Genomic DNA, 27218 nt, shown 5'->3' with positions numbered 1-27218 from the left:
GGCTTGACGATATAATAATTCGGGCGTACTTGTTTCATTTTATTACTTGAATACCTTAATAACACACAGACGATACATCACACAATACTTCTAACTGGTAAGTATACTCAATAAGGTAATTGTGGATTCAAGCTTCGGATAATGATAACAATAATAAGAATAATGAGAGTAATCATAATCATAAGAAGAACAATAAGAATAATCTTAGGATAATACTATTTCCTTTTTTTTTTTTTTTAATCCTTTACTTGAACGACGATGCCTCTCCATACTGTACAGCAATAATTTACAGAAATAATACGGAGTTCCCTCGACCGGAGCAGCGAGATTACCGACATCGATTCGCGATCAATCGACCGATTGGGTTAAACGCAAAAACGCGTGCCATTAGAATTTGGAATGTTTCGTCCATCGTAATCTCGTTCACTCCGATACGTAGTACATACTGTGAAAATACAAACTGAGCGGTCGACACGGTTCTGGTTGCTTAAAATATTCGGAAGCAATTATTATACGTCGTTATTAGAGAAAAGTAAGAAAAATATCACAGTGTAAAATGCAACGCTGTGACACAGACCCATCAAGCATCGATCAAACGATAACGTGAAATCAAATGAAAATAGTACGAGAGAATACTAGCGTCTACTAAATACAGTGACGAAAACTGGAACACAGTTGTTGTTTCGGTGTATAAATGCATCGTTATCGGTAATTATTATCATCGTATCGCACGTTTACCCTTGAATCAGTCCGCGATCACGCGATTAAATCTTAGTAGAAAGTTAACCATACTGCCGCAATCATACTTCGAACATTTACGCGATTCAACATAACATTTTTAATTTCTCCACGTTCGTGTAACCACTTTAAACATAATACGGACAACGAAAAAGAAAAACAAGAAAAGCACACGTAATAAATCGATCTCAAAGCGATTTAATTGTTCCGTGTATAAACTTTGCGAAACTTTGAGATCGATAATAATTTAATATGTACAAAATTTGATTCGCTTAAAATTAACGCTCGTATTCATTAACAAATCGATATTTTTCTCCGTATCTTTCTTATTAGTTTCTTTCTTTTCTTTTTCTTTTCTTTTTTTTTTCTTTTTTTCTCTCTTTGCTTGGTCCACGTCTAAATGTAAGAAACGAAAAGTGAAACAAACTCAACAAAACAAATATCGTGTATACATCTATCGTCTTATCTTGAGCATTCGTAAAGGATATCTGTATGATATACCATACATTTAGTATAAATAACGAATTTCTCGGAATTTACAATTGCAATGTTATTCCTGGACCAAAACTTTCACTTATCGTACATATACATATTATTAAGTATATCAAGTAGACTTATATTCTACTTTGGCTAAAACTTTTACAAAAGTCTAAACTCGAGTGTTCCAATGTTTTCTTTTCTTTTTTTTTTTCTGCAACGATTCTTTCTTATTGCGTTTAATTGTTTTTGTTTTCTTTTTCTAAAAATCCTGCATAAAACTCTGGCCTTTGACTGGCAGCAGCTTGAACGTTGAAGGGTTCAGCATTAAAGTAATCTCAAAAAGGTTACAAAATGTTCAGTTCCATCGTCGACTTCTCTTCGTTTGTTATAAAAATGTACCAAAAAGGTGATATGCTCGTTTTGTTTTTTTTTTTTCTTTCTTTTTCTCACCGATCACTGGGCTCTCCGTTTAAGGTGCTATCGAAAAAAGAAATGCACTGACATATCTTGGCAGTTATAGTTACGCGTCACTTAGGAAAAGTCTGTTCACTTCGTTATCGTAATAATACAAAGAAATGCATATACTTGGAATGATACCGTCTTTTCGCTTAATTACCTAAGGAAAGGATTGCCTCTGCTTCGACGCGTTCGCGAACGAATATTTACTCCCCTTTCTTGCTTTTGATTCGTACCCTATGTCGGGAAAAGGTATTGCGCGTAATTCTTACGACAGCGATCTATCTACGTAACACACGTAACGCTCGTTCCGACCGCGAACGCGTCGGGTGATGCGTTTCTCGAAAACTTGCGGTTCTGCTTATACTCATAGGGTGAACAATCGTCAGGTTGAAACGTTCGAAGAAACTTTCGACATGCTTCTCTTCTTTGTTCATAGCGACTGTTTTGCTTCCTTCTTATAAAAGACTGTTTCCGCGACTCTGCCTACGAAAAAAGGAAAGAAAAATACTTTGCCATTAGTCTTCTGAGTAGTCGGAATTTTGGGATTCCCTGCTTTCTCTTCTTGAAAGAGAGAGTTCTCCTTTGAGCTTTTTAGCGAGTTTCCCGCTTCACGCGTCTTTCTCCGATCTTCGAGTTTTCCGGTCGCGTCAGTAGAGGAGATCGCCGGTCGTTTCGGAGCCCCACGCGCCTCCGTCTTGAGCCGGTTTCAGGTAATCCACTTCGGTTTCGTTGTCCGCTTGGCTCGACGCGGTGGTTGTCGGCGTCGACGACGATGTCGATGTTGCCAGCAAGCTCGAGGATACGGCTCTGGTCACACCCAGCTCGAACCCTTCGGACGTCAAGTCCACTTTGCTAGGAGTGTAACTGGCAAGGCCACCACCACCACCTGCGGGGAACAAGCACTAGCTTTCAGCACGCTACGCGGTCTAGGCGAGTTGGACAAGAGAAACGTGTACGACATATACAGAGCGAGGGACTAACGAAATGTTTCGAAAGTGATATAGCGACAAGAAAGACACGGAAAGTTTTTTCAATAAAAATAAGGAAAAACTGTCGGTTAAAGTCGGTGTAGGGAAAGTGAAGCGTTTCTAAAAACTATGGAACTAATTTATACTAGAGACTCTTTTACGGGGTCGACATTCAAAAGGAATTGCAATTGTCTGCAGCGGTTCACGGGAGACATAACGTGGTGTATGAACGTCGCCTCTGGAAAAAACCGAAAAGAACGAGATACGTTGTTAGTAAAGGAACGATGTACTCGATAAAAGCTAGATTCTTTCCTAAGTAAAAGTAAAGAAGAAGAAGAAAAAAAAAAAAGTAGTCTAACCGCGACGCTGGTTCGTGGTAAAGAGAAACAACGATTAAAATTACCGAGTAGGGTCGGCATGTTGGTCGTCGAATTGGTCGAGGACGTTTTACCGCTGATCAGAGTTGATTGCTCGACGGAACCGGAAGTTTCGCCATCCACGCTGCTCTCACCCTCTAGCATCGACGCTTCGCTCGGATATTCGAAGGTACGGGTAGCCGTATCGTCAAACTGTATTCGATGCTGAAACAAAACGCAATATATCGGTCAGTTCGATAGCACGTCGAATTAGCAAGCTGTTCGATAGACAAGTTTCGCGTCTAACGGAAATGCGTTGAATTCGATCATTTGACGAGACAAAGGCCTTTTGCAACCATCGAAATATATCGATACCGCGCGATTATTGCGAATCGGACGGTTATACGACGCGGAAAGGTCCGCGTCTTTTGCCGGTTACAAATAAGACACGGGAAGAACAAACAACGGCACAGAGCCTGGAATAACAGTAACCCGTCACACTCGATGCTTTTTCGACTGCGAGCGAGGACATCGCCTCCTCGTTCGTTTCTTGTCCACGAACGCGAGCATCAAAAGAGAAAGCAATTCTTTTTCTAGAGAGTCGTTGGAGCTCGCCGTTCATCGTGCATCCGATATTTCGGTCCACCAGGACCGTCAACGTACCGGACTATCATAGCTTTATTTACTAAGAAAAAGTGGAGGGAACCTTCTCTTTCGAACGTTCGTGCGACGGGCATCGATTAGTTTATTCGATAGTCTCGCTTGTGTCCACGATGATAGCGCTACTAGATCGCGGGAGCAAATAAAACCTTGGTCTTTGGACTTGCCGAGCTGGTAACAGTATCTACGATTATTTCGAGCAGAGGATGACTACTCGCTGGTTAACTACGTGTACAGAGTTTTCAAAACCGCGAAACTGTTTCGGACACAACAGCAGAGAACGCTCGTTCGTCGTTTAACGAACAAAGGAGATGGTCGAGAAGAGCGTCGACAATGGCGAATGCCTTCGAACGAGTTTCCGGCACGCAGCAAACGAAGCGTAGACGCGTTATCCTTTCGCGTGTATCGTTTTCCAATGAAAGAAACGTTCGATAGGATCGCACGCGCGAGTTTTACGAGGAAATTTTTAATCGACCAACCATACGCGTTTGAAAAGTGCACTCTGGTCGATCAAGGTCAGCGACGTCCGGAACGTCCTAGTTAATTAATGGTGCCAGTTAATTACAAACTGCCATCCGTCTCGGGTCATCGACAGCGATCAGAAGAACTTGCATCGTATAATCACCTGTTTCCAGCCGGTATAACAGCCTATCGACTGGTTAGCAGAGTCTCTTGTTCGAGCATCTATCGACTCGTTCGAAAGAAAATATCGTTAGAGCTTAAGCGTTTGTTCTCGAGCGTAATTTTTTCCGTAATAAAGTTTCTTTCGGTGAAACAACTTGAAACGACTTTGAACGGACGAATGGAACGTTTAGAATCCGTGCACGTACGTCTAAGCAGAAGCGACTATCGGAGCGAACGCGAAGAAAAGGATTTCTTCTTGGCGCGAAAATCGCTGCGCTATGTCGATAAACAGAACACGCGCGCCATTGGCAAAAGACAAATATCAAGATGGAAAGTTACATCCTGGACGTTTGGCTGGCAGGGACGAGCGTGTTTCGCGTGCAACGAGCGTCAAATCGTTCCTCGAACCGAGATACATGGGAACCATCGCAGGCTCGCGCTCATTGGTCGACGGTATATTGATTTTTAGGAAGAAAACGGCGAACCGAACTACCCTCGAAAGAGCGTAAACCTTTTGTTGTGTCGCGCGTGTGCTTTCTCGACCATAAAATCATCCTCGAGAGCACGCTGCCGGTGAATATCCGTTTAAACTTTGCGCGTACAACCGTTGGCGAACGTTTACGAGGAAAAATTCACGGACGAATCCGAGGTGCGCAAAGTTTCTAAACGCGTAGAAACATCTGCTACTGCGATAATATCGCGTACAATGTCGCGTAATTTCGAGAGATAGATTCGCGTTTTTCTGTGGTCTCGTTAAGAAACGGATAAATAAGAATTTCGATAGCGAGTCGTTTAGTTTCTGCTTTGCATCTTTACGATCGATAAAGAGAAAGAAACCGCCTCGTTTCGACAGCGTGTTCGCGTTGCAAACTCGTTCCTCTCCGACAAGCTCGGGAACCTCGAGGAATTTTTCGATTTCGATGACAACAACAACTGTCCGAAGGAAGGAATCGGTCGTAGAAAAAATGCGTCTACAAGTCGCGGACAAGCCGTGGTTACTTTCGACCACAGCCGGAGAAACAACGCGCCTCTTATCGTCCTCGAGAAAGGAAACCGTTTATCGCGACGGACAATAGAAAGAGGAAGCCAGGCGGACTTTTACGTATTATGCGTTACATTTTACGTCCCACATGCGCCGCGCCGCTTCGTAATGCCTTTGAAATGCCGTCGCGTTGCTTCGCCGACAGCAACGTTAGTTCACTCTAAATTTTATTTCGAGATTATTCGCAGTCGAAACAATGTCGGACGCTGCAACGAAGAACCATGCAGAACTAATTCGAGAAAATGAGTCGACGAAGTCGTAATGGCGCGCAATAAATTATTCGCGCAAGTTTCACGGACGTAGCGCTTAACCCGGGGGATAGGCGATCGTTCGGGGATAATTTGCAAACGCGAGGGAGACATAAAGTTTAACGCGGCGCGAACCCTAGGATAGGTCGACCAGTGAAACTCAAAGGGGAGACGCAGACTTGTAAAGTCGAAGCCTTTTCTCCGCGTCGCTTTGGCCAGGTCGTGCACGGCAGGCAACATAAAAGCATCGAGGAATTTATCGTCGTGACGCCCCGTTCCCGTGAACACCCGCGTATCTCACCGCACGACCGCGTCAAATGGACGCATAAAGCATGTTCCGCGCGGTAAAAACTAGACGCGTACGTATCCGTTATGTCTGGCAAAACCTGTGATCTTTCTCGCGCTGACAAGATTAAACGGCCCATGAGGTATCGCGCATTCGAAAAGCAGACAAGCAGCGAATTGTTCTTTGATTCTCCGTTTAGGCGATCGCTGTTCGAACGTTCGACTCTGTAGCGCCAAACCGCGCTGAACCAAGAAGAATGCGCGCGAATCACAGGCTTCCACTTTTCGTACAGATCCATTAAATACGATCCTAACTGGTTCGAAACGAATTTTTCTTTTGATAAATTCAATGATACGATAATGTGAACTTTTATGGATATTCTAAATGTAACTTTTACTCTTTGCGAATGTTACTCCGTAGGTCTTGAAAGGATTAAATTTTGCGATAGTCGATACCCATCGATAACGAGATCCAAAGAACGCGAAAGTGGTTACATAGAATCGGGCTATTCTATTCGTGGCGATTAACGTTATCCACGACGAGCGATTCACGTGAATTTTTCGAAGATTATTTACACCGGTATTCGGCGCCGATCGAATGGAATACCGTTACCGTATAAACGATCACATACACGTTCGCATACGCGGTACCACGGGCACGTTAGAAGCAAATTGGCCGCGTCTACGAGTGTTTACATTATTTCTTCATTTGCATACGCGCCGAGCGACCTATTCAATGACGATGCACGCGGGGTGCATTCCTCGAAAAGAACTTACAAAGCGATGGCGTATTTACGAGGGAACACCGGCTGAATTTATTAGTGTACAAAGAGTCTCGATCGACTAGCCAATGTTACAAACATTTCCGTTGTTTCTAACAACATCGAAGAAATCTTTACCGAGCGCAGTTGTTCGCACTGCGACGATACAATCTTCATTTTTATAAATCGTCTTAGATCGTTTTCGGATAAACTAAAACAGCCTTGGATCGCAATTATCTTCGAGTGATCGCGAACGAGAATCACCTTACTCGCATCGATGTTAACCACGTGAAGCATATTACGATGATCGAACGAAAAAACGTATCTCAAAAGCTTGTAGAGACAAACAGGTAGGAGAAACGCGTCTTACAACGATAAAAACTTCGATACTCGAAATAATCTTTTTTCTCACGAGGTTAGCCAAGTTGAACGCGGAAGATGGAATGCCCTGTACGCAGCTCTTTTCGACAAGATACTAACGGTCCGTAAACGCAATTACCCGTCGGGTTTTCCGCAACGTGGTAAAATTAGAAATTCAAATTCGCCTTTTTTCTCCCTGCTACCGATCCGGAACAACGTTCCTGCGCGGTAGCAAGCGAAGTAGAAAAAAATCCCGCCGCGCTTCGACCAGCCCACGAATTACAATTGATTTTCGTATATTTTCCAGCGACTGCGGCGTTGAAACGCTCGCAACTGTATTACAATCAAAGCCGAGGAGAATTACCGGTCGTGCAATTTTCTCTAGAATGGTATGATTTCGCAATTGTTGCGGGAGGTGACGGCACCATAGGGTCGACGACCACGATGACGCTAGCGTTAAATAATCAAAATATACATACAATACGCAGACGTTGCTTTGCAAAGATATTGCTCGCTTTTTGAAATATCTTTAGACCCGAGCTATCTGTCACTTGGATGTGACAACACCGATCGAACTCGAACTTATGAAATTCGACGATAAAACAATGGCGTAACGATCTGTTCGATATAAACGAAAGAATCGAGTAAACAAAGTTTTCAAATCGTTGACCTACCTTTTAATCAAGGACGACGAACGTTGCAAAATCGCTGACGAATCGTTAACAAATCGGCGAGTCCGCGCAAAGAATCGCTGGCTAGCCGATTCAGCGAATAAAGGTGCTCGTTTACGACGTCACATCGTTCGCGAACGCTGCGATTATTTGGGAGCGATGCCATTTGCGTTTTATTCGAGTCGATTATGCAACATGATTCTGCCATCGTCGTAGCGATCCGTTATCGCGGAACAACTTCTGAGAATTTGTTAATTGTTCGCCGAAGCAATCTTTAAGGCGCTTGTTTGTCCGTCGTAGACGTTTACGTCTTCGACCAATTTTCATGCACACGTTGTTTGTATCACGACGATTCGGTAATCGCGTTGATAAGCGGCGTTATCAGTGTGAAATTTGAAAATATTGCGTTTAACTGTAATTTAGATAACAGTGGAGACGTAACTAAGTGTTTGAAAATTCCTTGTTTTATTTAACACGCCATTAATCGTAGTCGTAAGCAGATTTCACGCGGAAGATAGATAGCTGCGAGGAATCGAGTGGTCGATGTCGCTTGTCGCGCGGCACAAAGACCGCAGCCCTGAAGCGTGTGCGAGTGTGCCATCAATCGCGCTCGCGATTATTCGCATTATCAGATGCTGCACGCGTAATGGCTTTACACCGGAGCGCCGGTCATTACCTTTCACGGATCGCTATTAAATAAAAGAAGCATGAGCAACGGTGATGTTGATCGCGGATTCTCGCGAAACCACTTACCACTCCATTAAGAATCAAGCGATGATATTCCTTTGATCAACGTCTCGGTGTATTAAACGGTTAATTAATTGGTATATAACTCGTTCATCAATTCGATGGTAGGCATTGGAACGTGTTTTAAGATTCGTCGATATATTTCTTTGAAAATAGTTTGAACGTTCCTCTCGAACGTTATGCCGATACTCGAATTATCACTCGGTCCTTGCCTGCTATCGACGTATGGATACGCTAGATTCTTCTTGTAGATCGCTCGTGTTCTTCCGGCAAATACGCTGTTAGTGAAAGAGATATAACGAGGCTATAAAATCGGTCAGGCGGTAAAGTTTATGCGTTTCGATACTCGAAACGATTTGAAGTTATTATAACGTATAATGCGAAAATAAAAAAAAAAAAAAAACGGATTCTAGGAACAGGCAACTGACTGTTTTTCGTACAGCGAACATATCAATTCGAAAATGATTCGGAGCTTGAGATTCAAAGCGCTCTTTGATTTACGACCTCGTTATACTTTTCCTAGCAAATGTAAGTACGTTAAATGTCGCTAATTTTAGCCAACACTCGCTTCGACAACTCTTGTCAATGGCGTTTTGTTGAATTTTTACGAGACCCCAGATATTTGTGTATCGCTGTATGTTACGGGAAACAAGAGAATTGTATTCCCGCGGTTGCTACGGTTGCGTTATTGTTCGCGCGTCTTCGATTTCAGGAGAGAAATTTCCAACGGTGCTGAAATATTCGACCGGGAACAGGGTCAGTGAATTTCGCACGAGCCTCCTCTTTGTTTCACCTATTTCCCTATCGAGCGCGGTGCGCGCACGCCAGCACATGCCGCGTGTGCTTTATCGTCGAACGACTGCGTACGTGGCTAGTATCGGTAATAAAAGCGATTGTTTGCGAGGTGAAACTGTACGATACGCGACCGGAGGCAAAGTGGATCGTAAAGAACGAATTATCTGCAGCAGCGTGCTGCGACGACCGCCGGTGTTTGTCAGACGTGGACGACAATTTCGCGCTCGAAAGTTCCTCCTTTCGCGTGCTTTTTCAGTGCATCGAGTCGGAAAATCAACCAATTTTCTCCTGCACTTTGATGCGGTACGTGCCGTGTTCGTCTCGCTCGTTCCGATGAAAATCTTCGTTCCGGGCATTATACGCGTGTCTTCTGAAACGCGTTTGGAAAATACCATCAACGCGTTTCGCTATTTGGATCAGGTTGCAGTAACGAAACGACGAGCGTAACAGCCGAGAATTTGCGCAAAAATGCTGCGAGTTACGTAGCGGAGCAACGAGCTAGCCATCGGGTGGTTTAAAGAATTTTTCTAACACGGCATGCAAACAGGGTTGCGCAACGCGTCATCTCGCGCCGGTGTTTTCAGCCGTATAATTTTTCACCGTTAGAATTCCTGTACGTCCAATAAAATTAAAATATAGCATAGAAGCAATCGCGGTACGCGTTCTCCGTGACTAGTCGCGATTTCTAAGCTAACACGTTTCGAGCGCGCGGAAACGCTTTCGCGTCGCGAAGATAAACTTTACGCGATACTTACTTTTATGGGTAGGTACGCGGCTTTGCTTTCGGTCAGCGCCGTTTTAAGGTAATGGTATTTAAGCCGAGCTAACTGTGAAACCTCCGACTCGCGACGTACCGTCCGATTCGCCAGCAGTTCGCGCAACTTTGTCCTTAATCATCCCGTTATCCTATCGAATTCAATTTCGTACGAGCCTAAACTATCTTTATAGACTTGGTAGACTTGGCTCGAAGTAGGAATTAGCTGGTAGCTTGGACGACGCCTCGTCGACCGAGAAACAACGCCCGCATTTTCTACTCGAGAAGAATTATTCGCCGATAACTCAGGCCACAATGGAATTCCACGTCGTATAATAGCTTGTTCGCAGTTTCTATCGATCCGATACGCTCGACGGACGGCGGAATAAATCCGAGAAAGAAAATACGATGCATCGGCGAACAATCGATTCAGGAGATATCGGTTTTCTCGAGACGCGATCCGAATGATCGATCGCTGGACAATAAGCGTGACGAAGCGGCACTCGAGTCGTTTCGTTTCGATCGCTTTTACAATGAAATATTCTGCACCGGTTTCTCCAAAATCCGCCTACCCCCATCCACCGATCCAACTTTCCAATATGCAAATTGCCCCTTTTACCGGTTTTGATTTTTCATAACGCTCGTTACGTAATCCGTTATTAAAGGTTACTGCCTGTGCAACGTTAATTGGATACCAAAATTGAAACTTAGGCGGAGCTTCGTGAAATCGATTTACTCGAGACGGTGACTCAAGCATCGATGCATCATCATTGACTCAGATCGATAGAAAACACGTTGCGTAAGATGCAATTTCCAGAAAATCACGATCATCGCTTCTCCATCGTTTCGCTCGTGAACCGATCGAACAAAAGAAAAACGCAAATCGTTCCTCGCCTTTGACTTTTATACACCGTCGCCTGTTGCATAAAACAAACAAGGATTTCCGCCGAATCCGAAAGCAACGCGTGCTTGCGCTTGTTGCTCGGTTTCGCGACGACCATGAAACGGAATTTGCGCGTGTTTCGCCGCATTCCCACGAAGCACGGTAGATTAACTCCTTGGACGAGTCGCTGCTCGAAAATCATTGCCGGTTCGTGCATCGGCTACTTTTACTTTGCAAATCGACGGTGGTAACAGGTAGGCTACCTACGGATCGTCACGGGAATCCGCGTGTACTCGAGCCCGTGAGAAAGTCGTCCATCGACGCGTTTCCATCTTTTAATGTGGTAATAATTATCGACACCGACAACGAGACGAAAACGATCTACGATTTCTGTGCTATTCGGTTTCTTTGCTTTTACGTTTACTTTGGATTTACTTTAAACGGTCGACACGGTGACTCGGGTCCACCGTTTCGGCCTGTAACAGCATATGCTTGGCATCGTGAGAGGAACAGACCGGGAGACTGCTTCCCCGGAGATTCGCAAATACCACGATGAGTCACGTGGTGTCGAAACGTAGAATTCCATGGGATAAGATGGGACGTCGTAATCGCAGTCGATTAACCAGAGACGAATCGATCGTCGAAACTGTACAAGAGCAATTTCATCTTTAATGGTAACTCGCTGGGAGAAGCTGGGCCGTGAAAATTAATGACGCGCCTGTACAATGTTATAGCACATTAATTATTTAGAACGATTATCTATAGTTCGAAAGGAGAGTATCGTTTAATCCGCTTTCGAGCTAGAACGAGCCTTCGGGTACCGGGGATACTTGTTCTACCGAAACTCGTTAATCGGTAAGTTTTCGCTTTGGCGAGTAGTTCGTTGAACCTCCGCGAGTATAAAAATTCAAAGTACCTACGTATCTGGAAAAGGTAGGATCGTCGAGCGAAGAAGTTTTTTTCGTATCTTGTCACCACGCTTGACAGATACGACTGTGACTGAAAGAATGACGCGATAAAAGGAAACGTTCAGCGTGTAAATCCTAAATTGTATAGAATCAAACATGACTATGCATAACTACCTTGCAAATCGATATACATATATACATATACGTATATACAAAGATAAGCTATCAGGATGATGAACGGTTGCTAGATCTGGCATGCAAGCTGTAATAAGTTTATCAGTGACACAACACAAATAACGTCTTTTGATTTTCATTCGGTTTAATATACAACGATACCGCGTCTTATGATTTTCGACCGAGAGACGTAACGTAATTTCGGCACGTCCGTTTTCAGGCAGGGACGAAAAATGCATTAAAAATTCGGGTTGAGGGAACAGGAAATAAAGAAGGGACCGAACAACGAAGGGAGAGAAGAGCCGAAAGGCTCGGTGCGGTTTGTCCTTGAATATTTTACAATCTCTCTCAGGAGGGAAAGCGCATTCCCACGGCGAGCCAAGGGCCTTGGTTACAGTATTGCGTCGCTTGCTTTTTCACTTAAACGAGCTCCCGCCGCGCGATCCCAACTATAGAGCTGCAGCTGATTAGATTAGATAACGTGTCTTTTCGTCCGATAACCAGATGTTAACATATCTTTCGAAGAGAAAAAAGAAGCAAAAGTAATAGGACGTATCGGTAAACGCGACATTCTCGTGTTAACAGACTTTCGTATAGTTTTCGAACTTAACCCAAATTATCGCGCATCAGATAACGCTCCATCTTGTAATACACGCTCGTCGGAGATCAGCAAACAGATTACCCTGAGCTTTTTGCGCCGTTGCTTTCTCGTCTTTTTAATCAGCGTTGTTATTATTAGATCGCGGATTCTCATGCGATATTATTCAAGAAATTGAACAAAGAGTTACTTCACGTACTTTATACGTACGTTTCTACAGACTTACAGATCTTTCACAAACGCGTAAACATTCACCGTTTAGTTATCACTCGAGGACTCTTGCGAGTCGCGAAACTAGTCGAAAATACTCAAGCACGCGTTTTGCTTACCTTGTGATTTCGCGGTGTCCTCGAGAGATTGCTGCGACCGTTGATGAGTACGTTATCGTTGAAGAAAGACACGTCGCAGGGCGAAGGTGGACCACCGGCGAGTTCCCATTCGGCGTCGTCGGTCGTCGACGCGTCCAACGTGGTGTCCAACACTATGATGCCACCGTCACCGACCTGCGGACCGAGCAAAAAAGAGGAGTGAGCTCTCGAAATCGGAACGTGATGCGTGGAATCCGGCGAGGTGACTTTCGAGTCTCGTCGACCGAGTTCCGAGGAAACGCGCGGCCTCGCGTTTCTCACCTTCGATCGTTGTTTCGTCGAACCACGAAAAATCACCTCAGGCTACGAGTATCGACTTTCCTTAAAAAATTTCCGCGTATATGGACGCAAAGCCCGTTTCGAAACCGGCTGTCCAGAGTCTGTTACGGCCAGAGTGGATTTCGCGATCCTCTATATGCACAATTGGCGCGTCTCACGCGCCCACGTGCTCGCTTGGCTGCAATTTGCGTGCACGATGCAAACGAGTCGTGTTCGCTCGCTGGACAAACAGCGCCAGGTGTCTCGAAGAATAAGAAAGACTGTTTAAAGCGTCGCGAAGAACACTCGACGTGCAGATATCGAAAGAGCATCGAGATGCGGAGACGAGATCGAGCGTGCTGTAAGCTAACGTAAAAAAACTATAAGCGTCGTAACTTCCTCGATACGCTTCCCTCGAGCCCCTCGATGTCGGATACAGTCGCACGGGACGACACGCGTCTCGATCGCGCGTTATTCATCGACATCCGCCGCCTTTCAATTATTTCGTGAATGAACATCCTGTCGATTTGGAAACCGAGTCGAACGAAACGCGACACGAACGCGTCTTTGACACGTACCATCGTCCGTCTGTCCTACTATTTCGAGTTTGACTACTTTTTCGCACACGGCTGCCTCTGTATCTACAGATACAAACATAAAGATATAAACACGCGACTGTTTTCACGCGTATCTCTCGCGATGACGCGTTTAATCCCGAACGCGTGACAAAATCTGCGCGATTCACGGAATACGTCGGTCGATCGTTTCGTTGAACGATTAATAGAACGAAATCACGTTCTTCGACAACGAGACGACACGTACGTATCAGCAATTTCTCCTACGAGTTGCCACGAATCTCTGAATACGCCAGAGAAGAAATAATGGCGCGCGAAACGAAACGATCTGTCGATTTCCGGTCCAGTTCCGACCTCGGATCTTTCGAAAGTGATTCTTTCCTGTTCGCGACAATTTCCTTCGCTCGTTCCTTTCCGTTTCCCACTCTCTCTCTCTCCGCGCGACCGAAAGAATTCGGGTTGAACGGCGAGATCTAAGAAAAAATGCGGTCACGGATCATAACGCGAAGCCACATTACGGACGAGCAGAAATCGGGGCCGCGTAACGCAATATCTATCTGGATTTGAATATAACGTGCCGCGGATGCACTGGAACGAAAAGATATCGATCACGGATCGCGGTGGATTATCGATCACCGGATGGAAGACACAGAATCATCGCTGTGCGATCCAATCTGGTTTGCGGTTTCAAAAGCTATGGCGAAAACGCGCGTTGAGATTATTTAAATTACGAACCTGCGCTCCTGGTGAAAGAGATACGACAAGGTTATAAATTAAAACGTTAAGTAGCTACGTCGATTGATCTAGCTGCGGTCAGACAAACGTAGCCTCGTCGGTAGATCGCGAATGTTCGTGCGTTTGCGAGAAATTTAGACGCGCAACGATCTACAGTACGCACACAATATCTAAAATAAAGTATCTGTTATAATATTGTTTAATACTATTTTTAAACTGTATCCCTTTATTCGCGTTGATAAAAATTTGCATTCGTATAAATATCAGCAATCTGTCTTTGAAGAAAACCTAAAGTAGAAGCACTCGGCGAATTAAGTTTCTAAACGTCGATCATAAATTGAATTTAATTCCTGTTTTGACTATTTAAACTGGTGCGCTTTCAAGCTTCGCTTGTTTTACAACCTCGCGTATCTCTTCCATCCAGACAACTTACGTTTGGATGTGTAATAAAGCGCGAGCGAAATTAATCGATCCGTGGCGTTATCGTCCGTACGATAATGAACGTTCATTGATGCTGCCGTGAGAAGAAAGTAACTCAATATTTCCGTTGCTTCCGTGGCGCGGTTGGTATCTCTTTATTGTGTCGGCTATATTACGCAAGCGATTGCACGCGATAACGCGTCGTGAGAAAAATCGTTCTGGCTAAATCGTTTACCGCGCGTTCTCGCTCAATAACGAACCAAGTAGGCGGATTAACTTGGACACCTTGGAATCAACGCTAATCCGGTATCGTAAATAGAACAAACGTTTAGACCGATCTTGGTTTATTTCGTGTACCGACGACGTTTCCAATTTACGAGATCTACCGACTGCCGACCATATCGATGACTTTTAATCCGATGTTGCGGATGGTCAAACGCGTTCGCTCGACTTGGCATATTAATTGGAACTAAAATATCGTAAACCAAGCGTACAGTATGGCTTAACCGACTGTATCGAAAGGATTTCCAAGGATAAAAAGATAGTTTTTAAGGGAAAATACGGAAGATAGGGGAAGGAAGGAACGACAATGAACCTAAAGACGAGGTCCCTGACTTCGTGAGAAATTCCCAGGACGTTTCTTTCCATTATTCCAAGCGTATCGGGATATCACCCGTACTGCTTAGACCTTGAACCCTCCGAGAGTCCAAGACACTGTCCTAACGATCGTATAGGAACAACCTCTCTTCGAATACACCTGCGTTCACGGAGGTGCAAGCCCGCATAAGTTAACCCTTTGTCGTGTTCGAACCACGTAGAAGAGTCAAAAAAAGGCGGAGAACCGGATGTATGGGGTGTCTCGAAAATAAACCTCGTGTCAATAGCATATTCGATTTCAATGGTTTGCGTTTCAGCTCCCTATATAGATATGGCAAAGACGATTACTATTATTAAAAACAAAATAAGAAAATAAAAAAAAAAAAAGACAGAAAAGATACGATCGCTGTAATACGCGTAGCTACTTTTTTTTCGTCAGCTCTACCCGACGTTTAACGAGCTCGTTTCCTGGCGAGAACCACGGCCAGCTTTGCAGACGTCACACACTCGTGGTCTCTAAGCAACGAGTTTAACAATCTAGCTCAAACAATGCAGCTATCTACATACATATGTATGAAATTGTAATCTCTCTACACGGACACGATTGCTGGAGAATAATTAATGTCATGTTAATTTCGCTTTATTTGACTTTATTAGGCGCGTGCGTTAACGATGATTCTATTAAACCGAGGACTATAAAGATTTGCTATCTAAGCTCGTCGGAAAAAAAACTTCGCGTTCTCCTCTGCGCTACGGAAACATAGCCAATTTCGTATAAATTCTCGTAACGTCAGAAATTTACGATTTTATATTTCTATTAAAAAGGAAGTACACGATGATAAGAGTACGATACGTTATCACGTGGAAATTACACGATGACACGCGCAACGGATGCACGTTTCGTCACATTCTTCGCGTGTGAATTGTCGACGAAATTCAGTCGTTCGTAGATTCGTCTCGTCACGCGAAATTCGTCGCGACTCGCGTTAACTCGGAACAATATAAGTCGCGACAGGCGTAGAAAACCGATTTTATCTTCGATACCAGTTCCTCAAAGTAGAAACTTTCTCCCCTTTGTTCTACCCTCGGCAGTCGTCGCGTTTCTTCGCTTCGCCGTCAATTTGAACGGCCGCCGTCCCGTGGGACGTAGGACAGCGAAATTATGCAAGAGAAACCACGCCCAGTCTTGTTCTCCGTCTATTCGCGGATTCGACAAATTTACTTGTCGCCCGGAACGTTCTCCGTTTAGTCGTCGTGGCCGCCGCTGCCGCTGACTCGAAATCCTATGAATCAGCCACGATTTCGCGACACTGCGAAAAATCGAAACGCTGCCTCGTCGCGGGTTTTTCACGGAAACAGCGATATGACTCGTCGGTTGATCGTGGCGTCGCGTCGGGTTTCTAAATTGGAGCTCGCACAGTCCCGACGGAATGATTCATACAGTGTCGAGATTAATCCATGGAGGTCGTTTGCTATAACCTTTCCGCGATTTCCATTTACGCGATTGCTATTTTCGCGTCGCTGATACCGTAGATTCTACTCTGTAATGGATCGAATTATTTAGATACACTGACGGATAAAAAAAATGTTAAGTCGATTTCGGCTTTAAAATCGGCTCTAAAATACCGGCTATAGACTTTTTCGTTTCTAATACTAGTCGAAGGTCGTTAAAGTCACCGAAGGTGATATACAACTCGGCGATACGATTTTAATTGGTCGCTATACAGCTTTTATCTTTGACTACCGTAAGAGTCCCGGTATTTATTAGGCTCTTAAAACGAATATCTTCCTCTTCGTTGATGGAGACGCGTTTTTGCCTAAAACTGGATCCATTACGTAACCGGAGAAGGAGGGTGAGAGGGTCGAACGAACCGTACAACGTTCGAGGCTTGCATGCAAATGCAAATTCGATCCAGGACCAGCTGTCCGCTCGCGTTACCACTCGAGTTACCACCAGAGATCGCTGGTCAAGGCCAAACGAAGTCAGGCACACCGAATTTCGTTAGAAAGAACAAAACGGATGATCGGCGCGCGTTCACCGTGTAAATTGAACAAATTCCATCGTGTAGCATAAGCGTGTCGGTGATGGCGTTCGGCTATTTTATATTTGGCTTTATTTACACCCAAGGGACCAATTAAGAAAGCTGGAAAAAGCGCGCGAGAAATAAACACGTAGCGGATACATCTCGGTAAATTGATCCTCTGGAGTTTGAATTTGTCCACCGAGGGAACGGCCGATAAATCTCTTGGATCGTCCGGAATAACCGAAGACTGGCCACGCAAGCCATCGCCGCTTATTTATTGCGTCGCCGCGATGATAAAAACGTAAATCGTAATGGGGTTAAGGAATGCAACAGCTGGCCGATTCGAACCGTACCAGCAAACGGAGAAAAGTTCATTAACGTTGCTTCGTTAATCCTCTCATGATCGCTTTTTAGCTCCGGGTGCCGCGATTAATTTCGTAAATGGACTTCTAATAAATCGGAGAGGACGCCGGCCGTGTTTCAATTGCGAAAAATTCGCGTCAGCTCAGAGATTATCGACGGAGTTATGGGGCCGTTTTACGGTTTAATATCCACGCGGCGAACATTCGGCGACGCAATAATAACGTTTGTTGAAGCAATTGTTATCGATCATAGGAATTAACGAAACGATAAATCGATAGCGAATCGATCGTATCGCGCGTACCGACCAACCGGTTCTCCAACAGTTCTGGAAACGTTCTCCGACCGGTCAAAGTCACGCGTTGAAAATTACAGAGTGCGAATCGCGATCGTACGACGGACGATGAATCGGTGGATCGGAGCTTCCCACTAGGAATTACAAAACTCGGAGTAGAGAGCCGGTCGAATTTTCAACGATCACGATGACACGATTCCGAGCATCGATTATGCAAGAATGCATTGTTCGCCGCGGGCGGAAGAGCAGATAACGCGAAGGAAAGAGAAGCTATTGTCGCGTGGCCTACATACCAAAAATCTTAGCGGCTGATTCAGTTGCGACACGATCGTTAGAGCGCAATGTTCCTTAGAAGGCCTGCTTAAGGAGCGAGTCTGAAACGCGATAACGGGCCTAGCCAGCTTCACTCGCTGAAGCGGTACGTACAGTCTCGGCGTCCCTCTAGGACGGCCATATACGAGAATTCCCATAGCGTGGTATGGAATGTCACCAGCCACGATGCCGCTGTCGTTTCTTAGCTGGCCGATCGGCTATCCAACTTCTACCTGGCAATTTCTTCCAGCATCTACGACCTCCTGTGACCGCCGACCGATCGAGACGAACTGCGAATTCGTTCCTCTCTCCTCGAAAGGATCGAAAAGAAACATCTCTATCGAATTCTCGAGATAACCGAATCTCGCTATTGGAATCCGTTCGTGGCTAAACTATCCTCTCGATCAACGATCGTCGATGACAACGTCTAACGCGATAACATTGCTAAGTGCTACGTGTTTACAAGCAACGGTTAGACTATCAGATAGTACGAGAAAGTATCATCAAGTTGGACGAATTAAAAATTCGATCGCAGATTAGCAGGATAAAACGGCAACGGCCGAACTTGAAGACGAGGTGCGAATAACAGGCTATCGGTAATAGTTATCGAAAGAAAGAAGGTCAAGGATACCTTCTCCAGGCGTAAACTCGATTACCGTACTTACATGCAATACTGTAAACCTGTCGACGAAACGAGCCAACAGTGGTTCTTCGAACGATACGATGCGCGTTTCCTTTCTCTCCTGCGATCTCGCGAGTCTATAGCAGCGAGAGCACGAGCTACGCAAAATCATCGAAGCTTCTCGATCGAATCGTATTGCCATCCCTTCCAACACACCCAATCCCTTATCGATGGCGATTTTGAAAAAAATACGATCGATGAAACAGCATTTGACGCATCGATAACATTCAATAACTGTCCGTTCTTGTTTCTTCTTAATTATCAGTCGATAAGAAAAAATAAATAGTTGCTTGACTCATCGAGATATATCCTAAATTGTCTAGGTATCCGGACAAGGATTGTATTTATACAAGAATAACTGTAGCCGTGTGTTTATCTTTCTTCGATGACAACTTGTTAAGCGTTGTACGACATTCAACGATAAGTCGATTGGAATTCAATGGAACACACGAAACACGCTACCCCGATCGTAGTACTTCCGTTGAAACGGAGGACACCGCAGAACGTAGAGGGTCTGTTTCTAGAAGAAATTAAAGTCGGTCTGACACGTTTCAAAGATCTGTATCTTTTTTTTTTTTATAACGAAAGATAGGCAAAACGTGGTTTTAGGAATATATAATAGGAAACTGATTTTCCTTTCCGAATATTACGCGTGCAGAGTTACATCGGTCGGTAGAACATTTAACGCATAGTGGATTCGTGATAACAGTAATAACATAGAAAGCAAAGAAACGTATTTAACGGTTATGTAATAGCGCGTAATCATCGGTTGTACTTCCCTTTGGGTTGTTGCACGGGCAAGACGAATGCCTGCTAATCGTACGTTTATGGTGACAAAACTAATGTATCGGCCGGCTATTGTAACGTAATAATAATAAGCGTGAAGGAAAACGAGCATAACTAGTCTCGTAACCAGTTTGGTTTATCAGTTAACATCCACATTCCTCGGTAATTAGCGTAGTCAACGCCGAGAGGCTTTCGAGCCTCCCAGCGAGTCGAAACTCGGACAACGACAACGCGGAATTCTTGATTTCCGTTGCTGCTACGGCACGATTAAGACGCAGAAATGCCACGTAATTTCTGCTTTCACCGGGGATAAACTTTCGGAAGATTGTGAAAGATTTTACCGTTACGGGAAAGAGCGTTATTCGAAATGTACACGGATCCTCTATCGCGCCCAAGTGGAAATATTTACGAACGTACACTTCTGGATAAGCTCTGTTCGCGTAACGTGGAAAGAACTCGCGAGAATACAAATCTTATCGTTATTATTGGCAGACTTATCGTAGCTTATCGAAGATTGAAAACTGTTCTTCCTAAAATAGCGGGGCAGCTCGGTTGCGTGTAAAATACAACCACGTGTATACTTTCCGTCGACGTAATACGAAGTTGGTAACGCTCTGTTCTACAATTAATTTCTTTCCGGCTGCATTACGAAACGCTCATCGTTTCAGTCGGCTACCTCTAGGAATGCCACGAGACTACACTCAGCGATTCTATTTCATTTTCCTATTTTTTTCCTTTTTCAATTACATCTATCCCGGTTCTAGCTTCGTTCCCGTCGTTTCTCTTTATAAAGTCGTTGGCAACGGGCGACGAAGAAACCGCGCCAGCTTCGATGCAACGTCCAATCGTTCGTTACATAGTCGAACGCATTTCGTACCGTCATCGGTCACGAATGTTCGTTATCCGCGTTTCCTCTTGTTCTTTCAGCGTCGTAGATTAAAAAAAAAAAGGAACAGAGAAGACAGTCTTCCGAACGGAGGATCGTTCCACGGCCTAATTCCGTTGGCGCATCACACGGTGAAGGAAGCCTTTTACCTCGTTACGTGCGCGGATATTTTCGTGAATATTTTCATCGATTAATTAGGCCAATTATTAAAGCTCGCTATAATCGATTGCATCGTGACGCGTTACACGCGTTGCCGAGGTGCACCGCTCGAGCTTGCGCAATTATTACGAGGTCGTCGAAGGTTAATTAACGCGACCGACGAGTGTTGCACGCGGTACTATCGCGTATCTCGACCGATCTGCCTACATTCGAGCCTAAACCAGAATCTCCTCCCACTTTGTTCGAACTTTTGTCGTCCTTTTTATTTCGGCACGAAACATACCGGACAAACTTTCGATCGATTAGCATCGTTTACCGGCGCCCATTCGATTTCGTAACTCGATATCCGAGAAGCGTGCACGTCTATGCAATTTCGTTATCGCGAGATCCGTAGCCACTTAATTTCTGTTTAATTACCAACGAGAGAAGGTTATATCCGCGGCGGCAACAGCAGTAGCAACCAGTGCTAGCAACTTCAGAACCGCTGATCTACGCTGACACACGTTACGCGTATACACGGCAGCGTCGATCCGAGCTAACGTTATGAGACAAGGAATCCGATATCCGCGACATGTCATCAATCGAATTACGCAGACCGCCGCGAAATTTTACCTTTCCCTGACTGCCGAAGGTAAACATAGTACACGCGTAATCGTACACCTCCTCTCGCAGCTACGACAAAGATAAATTTGCCGAGGTGTAACAGAGGCTTCGCGAACACGCCGCGAAGATCGCATAGGTATCAATTCATCGGCCGTTTTGTCCTTAGACTATAATCTAATTGTTTCGGGGACAAGCAGGGGCTTCTCGAGTTCTAACGTCAGAAATTTCCATAGATAGCTGCAGATCCAGCTTTTAATCTGTGAGAAAGCTACTTACGATTAGAGATAGTCTACGGAAATAGCCTAGACGGAATAAGACACGTATGCACGTGCTATGCGAAAGAACGCGCTACCTTCGCGACACCAGAAGGCCTTTCGGTCGACCCAAGGACGACGAAGCACGACTCGATCGAATGGAAAGTGTCACGAGGAGTGTCGTTCGATGCATCGCGGTAAGCGCTCAGAAACCCATTACGTTCTTCTCTTCGTATGCCTCGACGATGATTTCGCGATCTGGATGCACGCTCCAGTTTCCTTCTTTGTATCGAGACAGCGCGGTTGTTCCCTCTTTTCCGCAGGTCGATTCGCAAAAATCCCGTTACGACTATTAGACGGACGTCTCTCGACGAGATGTTCGTAGATGAAGATCGCGCAACAAGAAATCGATAATTCCAGGAACAGTGATAAATTGCAAGGTGATGATCGTTGGAAAATTACCGAGAGCGGCTGAAAGAAATTGTAGAGCGATTCGTATACCGGACGATCGAGCTTCCGCGTTATCTAATACGAGAAAGTCAGCCTCGTCGCCACCTTTAATTTGCCGATCGCGATCTTAATTTTCTAACTTTTCGATGAAACATCGAATACGCTCGATTTCACCGGTGGCGAGAAACCATTGTCGCCGGGTTAACGGTCTACGCTCTTAAAAGTTCAAAGCTCCACGACGAACGAGTTCGATGTCAGGAGTTGAATTACGATCGAATAGAAGAAGCGAGTATCTGTCGGAAGAGTCGCGTTACCGTTTCGATTCGGTATGGTATCAGCTGTGAGACAAATTTACGACGAGTCGAATGCGCGACATCCTTCTACTCGACGCTGTGGAATGGAAAACAAATAAATGTCGTGTACGAGCTGGTTAAATGTGACCGCGTGCCACGAATGCTCAGACGTCACTTAAAATTCTACGTGTGCCGCGGCGCGAGAGCACGTACGCCTCGAACGCAACGCCAGCAACGCTTTTGTTAACGTAAGTCATATTAAAGAAAGTGAAATGCTCCAATTATACGCACACGTACGAAAAGAAAGTGGTCCGTGACAGGGTACCATTGAACCGTGTCGATATCCAGCTATTTAAAATCCGATCACGAACTCTTCAGTTTCCAATTGGCATATCTCAGACCGTTCGAGCAAAGGAGCTTCGTACGTTTGAAAGGTATTTTCCTTTCGAAACGTTGCTTTTAACGAACTTATGTAACCGACGAACTTTTATTTTAGTTTAAGAAAGTGTTTCGGACGTCGTGCGTAATCAAACTGATATCGTTACTGAGACGTCGAGTGTCGCGTGTTCTAATATATCGTAAAACCGATAAACTTACTAACTTTATCTATCGAACAATGACTTGATTTACCATTCCATTCGATGGAAAATTATACACTTGTGAAAAAAGAACTACGCGACTTACAACTCGTACTTGTACTTGTATACACAGATTATATATACAACGATATGGTTAAGTACAAAATTATTGTTCAAGAGGATCCTAGCGTTGAATAATTCAGTTCGCAAGTACGATCGAGTACGAACGATCGATCGAATCCACCCTTCGAGACACACAGTTTCGAATATTGGCGCGGTCTGGAACAACTGCGATAGGCTGAGAGGGGAACGTGCGAGATTAGAAATAGTCGTAGCGATGACTCACCTTTGGCTTCTCCCGTTTCTTTTTGATAATAAGTCCGTCGTTCTCGATATAATCCGGCACTTCCTTCCGGTTACTGAAATTGAACACCATGGTGTTGTTTTGTTGGTTCCAGGGCTTCGTCTCCCACAGTCCGGCGCCACCCGTGTTAGACTTTTTCGCGGGTTGAATCTCATCGGCGCTCTTCAGGCTAACCACAACCTTGGTAGGTTGTTCTATACTTTTCACTCGATTGATCAGATTTTTCTCCAACTCCCGATTGCTCAGATTCTGCTGAGGATGCTGCGCCTTGGTAGACACGAGCGGTCTTATTATCCCGATTTGTTTTTGAGGGGGAGACTCGACCTTTTGGCATCTTATCGTTTTCAACTCGTTCCCTTGCGGATACGAGGTATTGGTCGGAGACTTGATCAGACCCAGGCTGCAGATAGCACCGATCGGTTTGGTTTCCACGTTTGCTTTGGTATCCATCGTATCCTCTTTATTGTCCTCGATTTTCCTGTCACACTTGTCCAGTTCTAACCTCTCCTGCAGCCTCGAGACGGTCTCTTGATCCGTTACGACGTTCGTGGAACCTGCGGGCAAAAACGTCTTGCCCCGAGGAGGTTCCAGCGGCAACGACTTCGTTTCGGTCCGAGCATCCGTTTGACGTTCGTCCGTTGGCTTTTGACCATTCTGTTTGAATCCTGGCAAGTAACTCTTGTTGGAGATCGGTTTGTCGTTGAAACTAAACTGCATCGTGACGCCGGTTTTCGCGATATTCTCCAGTGCAGTCTTGGATATCGTCTTTGGGGCATCGACCTCCTCCGCCATGTCGTCGTCGCTGTGATTCGCATTGTTGATCGGTGACTTGCTCTCCTCGGACTTCTCTTGATCCGTAGAGCTGTGCTGTATCCTCTCGGAGGGCTGCTGCTGCCTCGGATGTTGTTCCACGTTGACGATATTCCCGTTCTCCTCGAGTTGCGGCCGAGGCGTGATCTTCGCGGGTTCGGTCACGGACATTTGTCTAAGTAACTCCCTGCTGGGACTCGGCGGTGGCTTGTGGACGGGGCTGGAATTCTGCCTGACGAAATCCTTCATCGGGGACGGAGGGCTGTGAACGCGTGGTGAAGTTTGCCTGAGCGTGTCCTTCATCGGAGACGAGGGGCTCTGCAACCTGGGCGAGGAAATTCTGGGGGAAAGAACGGGCGTTACAGGCGGTGACTTGACGTTGATCTCCAGAGAGGATTTCAATTTACTTAGTTGTGGCTCGGGACTGGGCGCGGGCGAGAATTTCAACTTGTAGGATGGCTCGGGCGACGGGGATGGGGAGTGCGACTTTTCGATTTGCTGGAACTTGCTGACCACCGACGATACCGACTGCACTATGGGATCCGTAATCACTCCGTCGATGTGATACTCTTGGCCGGCTTGGCTCTCGATCAGCTCGGCCGTGGGCTTCTGCGGCAACACGATTTTCTTCGGCGATCCTGGTGGCGCTCTGGAATTCCCATTGACGAACGGTTTAGGTTGAATCGGCGGTTTCGGCCCTACCTTCTTCTGCGCCTGGGCTTTGAACGTGTCGTTGATCGTTTTGAAGGTGGCCACCTTCGCGGCTACTTCGCCCTTCGGTTTCAGCTTCTTCGCGGACCCTTCGAAGATCCTCATCGTGGTCTTGACTAGATCCGGCGGCGGTCTTTCCGTTTCCGCCAGCAACGGTTTGATTCTTTTCGGCTTGTTCACGGGTTTAGGCCTGTCCAGCTCGCCCAATCGGCTCTCTATTTTCACCGAGCTACGATCGATCAGAATAATGTGATCGTTGACCGGGTCCTGTTTCAAACCGTTGGTCACCACACGACCGGATACACCGTGGGTACTGCCGACTTCGTCCGTTCCGTTGTACCTCATCAGAGTTTCGACGCTTCGGGCTCGTTTCATCGACTCGTTACCACGGCAAGCGTTTCTGTACCTGTCGGTTTTCGTAGCGGCACCGGTGGTCGTCCTTTTCGTGTACTTCCTCGCGTTCTTCTCACCCGGTTCGTCGTCACAGTCCAGCAGATCCTCGAGACTCGCGGCGCGTCTGAAACGTTGCACCGAGACGCGACTCTTGTTCATCTCTTTCAGAGTAAGGTTAAGGTATTTGCTCTTGAGTTTGTTCACGATTCCCGGTCCGTACTGCAGTTCTTCCGAACTGTCGCTCTCTCCGTCGTCGCTGGTCGACGCGCGATTCCTCGCCATTTCCGTTTCGATTTTACCGGCTTTCATTTTCGACAAATCCGCGAGAAGCTCTCTCTCCACTTTGTTCGTTCTACACGCGCGATGATCGTCGCAAGCTGCCAACAAATCGGCCCCTTTTCCCTCTTGTTTGGAATCCTCGATCTCCGAACTGTCACCGTGTTCCGATTTTCGTTCCATGTCCGTCGACGATTTGCTTAGAGTATCGTTCGCAACATCCTCCGAGTCGGAGCAGAACGACAGATCCACCTCGAGACGCATGTTGCACGCGACTGTCGAGGCAACGTCGGTGGCGGCGGTCGTTCCGCTGCTGATGATGGCGCCACACGCCGGTCCTCTCGAGAAAAACGGCGAAGATGATACAACGACACCAGCTATGGCGCTTCCACCACTACCACTGTTAGCACTCGAGCTATTAACCATATTCACACTGTCCTCTCCGCTGCTCGTTGTCCACGATCTCGATGGCACATTGCCGGCTATACACTGTTCTTGACTACCGGTCGGATCGGCCAGCGATTCCGATGTCCCGCCTGTCGTCGTCGTTGTTGTCGACGAGCCGATCACCGCTGAACATAGCTTCACACTGGCTCCGTTACTCGCGAGAACCTTGTTCTGTTGCCGACGACGCTGAATCAAGTCTCTTTTCCACTGTGGCACGTTACTGCCGTTCGTTTCGCCGGCGCTTGTCGTCGTGTTGCTGGTGGTAGCCATGTTGGACGCGCGATGGGCGCGTTCGCAAACGCGCGCCCGAGTCTACGCGACACCACACGTCCCCTAGGCCTCTTTCGATTCTCGCGCTGTCAAAATATGTCCTTTTTCGTTTCAGGCACAACGCTCGGCGTTCATCGTGCTCGTACGAATCCTTTCACCGATCAGAACCACCACCAGCTGCGTATGCTCGTTGGAAAATCGATGTCTTTGACACATATGTATGCACGTTTTCACGCGCACGAGGTTGACAGAAGACACGTTTCGTTTCTCCGGCAATGATTTATACCGTCATCTTTCCTAGTGTCTCCGAAATTATAGAGAGTAACGATATTCTCGACGAATACGTCGTATCACCGACGAGTCGTAACAATTAACGGAAGATGCAGCTTTTTTCCTCGCCGCTCGATTCGATTCGCTCGCGTATTCGATTCGACGTTTCGACGTCCGAGTCGACTTTGCTTTACTCGAAGAGTAATCGGAAAAAATCAAAGGCACCTGTCGTGAGAAACGCACACGCATTCACACTCGCACACGCGCACAGCACCGAGAGAAATGAACAGCACAACTCCACGTACCGTGCACCTACTATTTCACTCCATGGTAACTATCATGTCCGCTTCCTGGTGCAGCGTCGTACCCGGCGAAGGCTCGCCAATCGTTGGAAATCGAAAGTACCTGCCCGTGAGGACGCACTCATGCACGCACTCACTCACGCACCCATACGAAAACGCCGACGAAAGGCGAGCACGGCCGTCCTCGTTCGTTCGCACGCACTCCACTCCTGCCCCTGTACAGATATCT

At 45.9% G+C, this 27218-nt stretch overlaps 1 protein-coding gene across 2 annotated transcripts; it reads right to left on the bottom strand.

The window, feature by feature from the left end:
• Positions 1–18: 18 nt before the first annotated feature.
• Positions 19–27218, bottom strand: Bif (protein phosphatase 1-binding protein bifocal). Of its 2 annotated transcripts, none has more exons than XM_072022911.1 (4): positions 23493–27213; positions 12841–13014; positions 3049–3226; positions 19–2563 (listed from the first exon to the last, which is right to left on the bottom strand). In XM_072022911.1, the coding sequence occupies exons 1-4, from the start codon at positions 26415–26417 to the stop codon at positions 2325–2327; spliced, it is 3516 nt and encodes a 1171-aa protein (XP_071879012.1). In that variant the 5' UTR covers positions 26418–27213; the 3' UTR covers positions 19–2324. The 2 variants fall into 2 exon arrangements, with proteins under 2 accessions (XP_071879012.1, XP_071879013.1); XM_072022912.1 differs by lacking the exon at positions 19–2563 and adding an exon at positions 2570–2883 and having other exon boundaries at positions 23493–27218.

This window comes from Bombus fervidus, chromosome 3 (genome assembly GCF_041682495.2).
Source record: "Bombus fervidus isolate BK054 chromosome 3, iyBomFerv1, whole genome shotgun sequence".
Classification (NCBI taxonomy): domain Eukaryota; kingdom Metazoa; phylum Arthropoda; class Insecta; order Hymenoptera; family Apidae; genus Bombus; species Bombus fervidus.
This window is presented reverse-complemented; position numbering and strand designations above follow the sequence as displayed.